Source organism: Lolium perenne, chromosome 5 (genome assembly GCF_019359855.2).
Source record: "Lolium perenne isolate Kyuss_39 chromosome 5, Kyuss_2.0, whole genome shotgun sequence".
In the NCBI taxonomy this organism is placed as follows: domain Eukaryota; kingdom Viridiplantae; phylum Streptophyta; class Magnoliopsida; order Poales; family Poaceae; genus Lolium; species Lolium perenne.
In genome coordinates this window covers 91,287,115-91,295,584 of record NC_067248.2, presented here as the reverse complement: position 1 = coordinate 91,295,584, position 8,470 = coordinate 91,287,115, and the positions used below count along the sequence as shown (strand labels likewise).

Below are 8,470 nucleotides of genomic sequence, written 5' to 3'. Positions count from 1 at the left end.
AGAAGATGGTGGACGAGAGAATAGATGAATGGCGCCGGCCGTTCGAAACCGTATATGTAGTTCTCTGGACGAAGAGTGCGGCGGTTGCTCTTCCTCGGAGTTCATGCTCCATTACGGCGGTTGTAATTTCGAGGCGACTTCGACCGTTCCCGACGAGGCGTTTAGGCTCTCCAGACCACTTCGCGGACCATTACGGCGGTTCAAAGCGACGAGGGCACTCCGACGGTTGCCCTTCCCGGCGACACCGTCGCTACGCACGCGGTGGGTGAAGTCGACCATGGGCTCGCCACTGGGAAAATGGGCCTCCCCAGGCCAAAAAATACATCCATCCGGCGCTAAATAGCGCCGGATTTCGGCCTGGGGAGCCCCAACGGCTGGGGATGCTCTAAGGATCAGCGCAACCGGAGGAGACGAACGAGTTTGACACAGCCGCTACATCTCCTCTTTGATTCCGGAGAGTACGAGCCATCCCTGCCCTCATCGTGGACCTCTTTCTTCTCCTTTTGTCCGCGTACACCTTACAGACCCCTCGTACGAATTTATTCTCCGCAGCCAAAACATGGACTGCGAGCTCGACCCGAGAACCGGAGGCAGATCATCGAGACACAGCCGCACCTCCACGCCGTACCAGAAAGCACGTCTAGAAGTCGACCCCTCCATCGAGCTCCTCTCGTCGGGCTGCTTGTCATAGTCGTCTTCTCGGAGCCAAGATCATGCTGGAGGCCCGGAGCAACACCTTCGTCCGCACCTGCAGGCTGCAGCAGCGTCGTCGCCATCCTCAACATCCTCGAACAGGCATCGCTGCTGGCTGGTAATAAGAATGGTGTTTATAGTTTGGATTAGATAAAGTTAGATCCTTTCAGACCATCTTAGAAGAGCACTAAGCTCCCAGGGTTGCGCGCGTCCCTGGGAGAGCCGCGAGTCGCTTTCCTAGGTCCCACCTCGCGTGCTGTCGTGTCGGTGCGGGTCGGCGTCTGGGGGCGGTTCGGCGTCACGTGTACGAGCCAGGAGAGCTCTCGCGGAGAAGGCGGTTTCTGTTGCTTTGACCAAGCTTCCGTCGTTCTCTTCTTCTTTTCTTGGGCCTCGCGGGGGGTTCGATTCGCTCGGTTTTTCCTCTTCCGCCTTGGAGCTGCGGCGGTGTGTGCGGGTGGGGGTTGCGGAGGTGCCTTGGCCTCCGGTGGTGCGTCGGCTTGGGTGGCGCCGCGGTGGCCGCCCGCCTCCTGCGTGGAGGCTGTTTCTTCCCGCTGGTATGCTCCCCTGTTTCTTTCTCGGTGACGTCTTTCGATTTAGTTGCCGACAAGATCCAAGTTTCTTCTGTGGAGATTTAGCTTCTATTACCCTTTGTGTTTTGGATCGGTGATGCTTGTGTGTGGATCCGTTTGTTGGGGATTGAGCCGGTCTGTGTACGTTTGGTTCTAGCTTGCTCTCGATTCTTCGTCTGTAGAGGGATGTTAAAGAATGTTGCTTGCCTACACACAGGTTGATTGATTTATTGGGACTTTACTCCTACTATGCACATACAGGTTGATTGATTTAGTGGGGCACTTCTCCTTCGGTTGCTCCCAGTCCCAGGCTCCTTTTCTCATCCATGGTTTCTCCCCTTTACTCTCATAACAGCCACGTTTTTGTTCGTCAGGTCATACTGGAGTTATCTGTGTAAACATAATCTGAAGTAATTAGTTATTGCTAGATGTTGGCATTTGATCAAATGTATGCACGCTTGGAACCTATCAAAGCAGGAGGGTCCTTGTTTGGTCTTTATCAAGTTAATGTAATATGTGAATTGGTGAACATTTGGAATTTCGCTTGCAGCTATATGCCAAGGTTGCTCTCTGTACATCTGAAAACATGATTTCATTGTGCACAGGTAATGCTCTTCCAACTTGGTTTAGGTGAATAGTTGAAAGTGCCATCTGTAGCAAAGTTGCTCCTGTGACTACTTGTGACAGCTTATCAGTTTAACTTATTTCGAAGGTGTTCTAAAAGTTCATTGCATATGCATTTTCTCCTGATTAAGACAATATGCACTCGAAGGATTTGTCACTTCTTGATAACATATGCTATTCAATTTTTCCGTGACAAAATGTATATGAGCATTGAGGCTATCAAATTTTCTTTGGTAAAAAGAAAACTCTTTTAAATCAACTCATTAATATTGTTTACAATTGGCTTGCGGTATTGCATCACGTACACTTGACTAGCTACCTGGCGTCACATATAATCTGGGAAGGCAATCTGTGGGCATGCATTTTCTTCTTGGGTAGCTAGCATGTGCATCATGGTGCAGGATTTGTTGGCTTGGTATCTTAGTTCTTCAGCTTTTTTTTTCTCAGATTATTAGTGTTCTGGGTGGGATAGGATCGTCCAGCGGAAAGCGGTGTATAGTGTAACTTTGATCGTTACAGAGGTTCCTATTTTATGAACGATCACTATGACAACAAATATCCAATACTTCGCGACATGAAGGACTAGAGGAATTGGTAGCTAGAAGCAATAGTTGTCTGGTTTGAGTAGCTATTAACCATACGTCTTATGGGTGTATTTATTTCCTATATCCATTATTGCATGTCACAATGCTTGTTGGTGGTTTCTAAGTGCAGTAGGCTCATGTGATCTGCATAAAATGCACAGGTGGAGTGCACCAGAGGTTAATAACTGAGATATAAATTTGACTCACTGTCTCTTTGGTTTATTACCTGCGATGACTATAGTATTGTGGTGCCGGCCTTGGTTATATCATGCAATGATTTTCATTATTTTGATCAACCTATTGAGAGGCCAATGCCCAATGTTCTTTTTTGTGCAACATGGTGGCCTCCTGACTATATCACAACTAATTTATCTTATCTTTGTTAATGATCATTTATGTTTGTTGATTAGCTGGCGATCCCATTATTCCTTCATGGTTTCCGGGGCTTGGACAGCAACACTCTCGTGTTATTTGTCCTAATTTTCAAAGGTGAGCTTTCGTCCTCTGTGCTTGCTACAACCTCTGAAAGTTTATGTGTCAATTATATTTAGAAGATTAGACAAGGTTTTGCCAACAGTATTCTTTCTCTTTTTCTTTTCAGGTTAGGTCCACTCTTCCCTTGAAACAAGACTTGAACTACTGATTCTGAAATAGGCATACATAATTTCTAAATGTAATGCCCACTATGTTTTTAGGAAAGTAATGCAGTCTGTAATAACATACTCTTTAGCTTTTGTGTTGCTTGCAATTTTCTATGTGACGATTAGTCTGATTATACCCAGTTTACTAGATTCTCTCTTGATTTTAGTTATGAGCTAGAATCTCATATTACTACCTATCAATTAGCAAGATACTATAGAGGTCTGTTGGCCTTGCCATCTTCATGAGAATTTTTTTTTGATCCGAACTGCAGGAGCTCAGCTTTTTCATTTATAGAAGGGAGAAATTATAAGTGGCCGACGCACATGTTTCTCTAGAAATTGTTTCTAAATTGCATGTTCTCCTCTGCCCAAAGTGTGTTACTTACCAGTTTGCTTATTTGACAAAATACAGATATATATTATGTTCCATTCTTTCTCCATTGTAGGTGAGATCATTTCAAATAAAGCTTGAATCAGATGATGTCAGGTATGACACAGTGATTACTGCTTCATCTCCTCCACTCATACCGCACCACTGACATACGACATTGTCATTTCCTTTGGCGCAGTGTTGCTGTCTCCTTCCCTCTGCTACATCGCCGCTGTTGTCGTTCCTATATAGCACGTGGAAGGTCATATTGATGGTGTGGCGCACTGAAGGCGGATCGTCACAGGGTAAATGGTACTATAGCCATGGCTAACTTTCAGCTTCATATGCTGCTTAGCTGAAGTTGTGAGATGAGGGTATTACGTCCTTCAACTATGCAAATGCACCACATATATTTATGCTACTTGTGTCATATTATTTGGGTTCTCATCTCAATGTGTAAATGCTTTATTGCATGTCAGCCCTCGCTTTTCGCAAATAATTTGAGGCGCCCCAAAATCACCCAACAAAGACGTTGGAAATATTAATGTATGCATGTTTGGAGCATATTGAACTGAGTTATTTCCATGTTGATATAAGCTTTTCCCGAAGCGTAATATTGTACAGAGGTGCTACTTTATCTCATTCCTTTGCTTCTCACGATTGATTACTTGCGGTGTTTAGTGTGCTTACCTTCTCCAAATCAGTAATTTTTTCTTACTGTCCATAATCTACTTTACAGAGAAACCATAGAGTGCTTGCCCTTCTTCGGCCAAAATTCACTTCCCATCCATTACATAACTTTGGCAGAAATAAAAGGGTGCTTATTATTGTCATACTTGCCTTCCTTCTGAACAGAATTTGTAGGCAAATAAAAATGCCATGTCTTTTCTTTTTACTCAGTTGTGCATCCAGGAGAAAGTATTTGTTACTCAAAATTTGTTTTTTCTTCTTACTCAAAATTATATAGGCATTATGTCATGATCGGTAGGAAATAATGTGACTTCTGTGTGGCATTCACGTTGGTGATTTTCTAAGTAGTACTTTTAACTCCAGAAAATAATTAGTTATGCTATTTCATATGCTTATTTGTCACAAGGTTCGGTGGAAATAACTTTCAGCTGGCACTAGCTGATGCTAACATGCAATTTACTCTATTTGTTCCTAATTAATTTGTTTGGCACTAATATTTCTAATTTGATTGAAAAGATCTTTTCCAGGCTGTAGCCCAATTTTTTTCACAAACACAAGTAATTGATGAGGTAAAAACTATCCTCCATGGCTCAAATTGAAGTACCATTAATTCATAGATTCCTGATATTATGGTACTAACTGGCTTGACAATGCCATCCCTAAGAGCTCTAAGCTCCCAGGGTTCCCAAGGCCTGTGGTTCATCGGGGTGTCACTCTCATCGGTCCTACCTGCCAATTGATTCGGGAGGCGGTGGCGTGCCATGTGCCAATGCCTGCGTCTATGCCGATCCCTTGTAGCATGAGAAGATACATCTCTTGGCAACGTTGGGCATTGCTGGAGCTAGGTTCATATCCATATTGTTTCACTTTCCTTTTGTTTTTTTGTCCAATCTTATTGTTGTCCGACGTGTGATTTCTTCATTTCTAAAGTTGTTCGGTGGTGTATGAGCTTAACTTAAATTAATTAGACTGATCGTGACTTGGTGAGTAGCTCAGTTTTGCTAGATGGTTGAATGTTTGGGTTTATCTTAGTTCACATGGCTTGCGATTCCACTATGGATTTAGTTGCTGGGCTCATCATCAGTGTAACTGATGTTGTAATGTTTGATGTCCATGGCATTTCTGATTATGGCAAGTGCGACCGACATATGGAAGTATCCCTTTTCAGCTTATTTACATGTCGGGTTCATTTATGAAGAGTTGATTTGTCCGTGGCCTCTCAGGTTGCTGGGTTGATTTTTTTTTGTAAGCTCGACGCTATTGTGGTTCTGTGGGGAGAGCTTGCTAGACTTGTCGATGTGGAATTGTGGATGTGCTCATTCACAGGGGACAAAGGGAGCCTCTCATATTGTTGGCCATTGCCTGAACATTGGTTCCAGTTATATCTATTTTTTTAGATGTGTACTACATGATGGTTGCTCAATGTTACTTTCTACGTTCTAAGTTGGTTTTAGTGCTACTGATTTTTTGGGGTCTGCAATCATGACCCCTAGATGTGGCTCAAGAATCTGCATTAACCACACGGTCAGGAGTTTCCGCTTTCCGAGCTCTGCCTTTGGTTATTGGCATGGCTCTCAGCATCTGTGTAATGTTGGGACATGCTAGGCTTTATGTTTAAAGGACGATTATTGGGGTTGACTACTTGATCAAACGCCTTGCGAAGAAAGGTTGTCGCCTTGCTGCTTTACCCTTTACATTGCAGCTAACCAGGGCTGATGGTTCCTCTCGTGGCCATTGGCCAAGGCCAGACCGAGCCAACCAAAAAAGATGGCATATATGAAACTGCAAAATAGAAGGCACGCTGTAAAATCTAAACGCTATTGGCAGAGGACGGCGCGGCAGAGCGCGCTGGGTCCATCTAGTTAGATCTATATCGGAAGATCCACCTTAACCTGGAACTCCACGTCTTTTACGCCCAGCATCAGATCGATCGTGCCATGTCTGGTACTAGCTACATTATATAAACAGATTTTGAAAATTCATAACTTTAAATCTATAACTCCATTTTAGACGATTGTTCTGACGTTGAGTTCGTAATTCAATTCTCTATCTAATGATAATAGTTATTCAAATTATTGAATTTTTCGAAATCTAAAATTAAAATTTGGATTTTGAATCATATAATATCCATATCTAGAGATCTATAAACTCTATGAAATTCATTCCTTTTGCGTTATACTCATATCAGAATTATCTATCCAGTAGAACAACTTCCCAAAATAGTTAAACTCATATGCAAGTATTTAAATTCAAGTATGATAAATTGAGTATTTTCCTTGTAGATTTAATCACATATTTCTTTTGAGCATGATTTCTTTTGTAAAAGTGAATCATATAACCTTACATATCAATCAGTGCCTCTTATACAATCCAACATGTTCCATGATCACATCTATACACAACATATTATCTTAGTCCATATTATTCAAATAGCAATTGAGTTATTTGAGTAAATTTTCATATCACTAGTTCCTATCTAATATTTTTTCCTTGTGCCATTGGTGAGTGTTGTCACACTCTCCATAATGGTATGTTGCTTTACGCCATATGAGACTGATATGATTCTATCACATGGATCATTTCAATTATTCATCCCTGTGTGGAAAACAACCCTTGATCATATGCCCTTGTCAATCTTTTCCTCCTAAGCATTTGACTTGGATAATCTTTTTCTTTCAAAGTACATTGCAATATATCAAACCATATCTTGCAAGCCAAACCTCATGCCACACCTTAGTACCATAGAGCGATTTCTGATTTATTGTCTTGTTTGATTATGTTGCTATGAATGGTGTGTTTATTTTGTGCTATTTTCATCTTATAGTTCGTATGGAGAGCGACGTGTTTTGTTGAGAGAAGTGAACGCTCTTCGACTACCAAAAAGGCAAGTGACACACCAATCACAAATGTCCCAGTTTTATATATGCACTGTAGTAAATTTTTTTGTAGTATGCATGTATAGGATTATATGTTTTGCTATTCACACCTAGTAGAATAGGTACTTGTTCTTGACTTGTATCTTTTGTCGCCATTAAACTTAGTAGGATGCTTAGCTATGCTATGAAAATGTTTTGCTAGTGGTTAAGGAAAACAACTAAGTTTAATGAACTACCTGGGTGAATGGTGGAGCTTTGGAGCGGGTGGCTGCATCAGGGGGCCCTGTCAACGGCGATACCCTGGTGTGAGTACACATTTGCGGAAAGTCACCCAGGATTAAAGAGATCGTAGACAACCTTGCTCATTAGCTTACCGTACAACCACATGCTATATGGGCTCTGGCTTGACGGAGTATGTTGTGAGAACCCGGATCCTACGTGACAGATGATGTAGGGGATTGTAGGTTGGTACGGGTCCGTAGAGGATGATCTGGGGGATCACTTCAGAAAAATCTCGTCCTAGTCAACATCTGTCCATTTGAGCAAAATGTGCATCATGGAAAAAGAACTGACTAGGTCATGTGGGTAAATTTGTACAACCTCTGCAGAGTGTTAAATCTAAGTACTTAGCCGTGTCCCCGGTTACGGACAATTTGAGCGAACTGACAAGGATCCTGTTCGAAAGTCTCCTCATCCCAATTTCTTAAATTAAAACTTGATGGGTGAACAAGGGTAGGAGGAATTCACTGGTTTCCATCAGTGGTATTCCAGGTCCATTGGTTTCTATCAATGGTACCGCTTAATAGAAGAAAAAAAATGTTTTGTGAAATGATAGGTGAAAACTTGTTTTACGCAAAATTGCCTGAGCTCTACCAGCCAAATGTACATTTAAGTGTTAGGTTGCCATGTGAGTCCACTATAGTGTCATCTTGCCAATACATTCAAAGTATTGACCAAATGTTTTTGGCTGTAACTTTACCTGTTGCAGATATTTTGATAGACGAGTGAGTTACGATGATTAGGGTTACGAGTCTATCCTCAACATGCTCGCCTGTGGCACATGAAGACGAAGGACTCCATGCTGTCTATGTTTATTCGTTGTGAAACTCTGATGATATGCTAGCCTTGTGCTATGCAAATTTGTAATCCTTTATGTAAATTCTGGATCATACGATGTAATAAAGACCTTTGTTTCTTGGTATTACATCTTGTACTGTGTGTGCTAGCGATTGATCCAGGGACTAGCACAGATACGCACAGAGATCGGCACCTAAATAGGTGGGGTCGCTACAGATGGTATCATGTTTTGAAAGACGAGTGAGTTACGATGATTAGGGTTACGAGTCTATCCTCAACATGCTCGCCTGTGGCACATGAAGATGAAGGACTCCATGCTGTCTATGTTTGTTCGTTGTAAAACTCT

General features: G+C 42.2%; 1 protein-coding gene across 1 annotated transcript; it reads left to right on the top strand.

Moving 5' to 3' along the window:
* The first annotated feature begins 559 nt into the window (after window positions 1-559).
* On the top strand, window positions 560-3,670 carry LOC127319581 (uncharacterized). The gene is made up of 5 exons (XM_071820842.1): window positions 560-684; window positions 1,052-1,247; window positions 1,813-1,867; window positions 2,881-2,959; window positions 3,072-3,670. The coding sequence occupies exons 1-5, from the start codon at window positions 560-562 to the stop codon at window positions 3,091-3,093; spliced, it is 477 nt and encodes a 158-aa protein (XP_071676943.1). The 3' UTR covers window positions 3,094-3,670.
* Window positions 3,671-8,470: the final 4,800 nt, after the last annotated feature.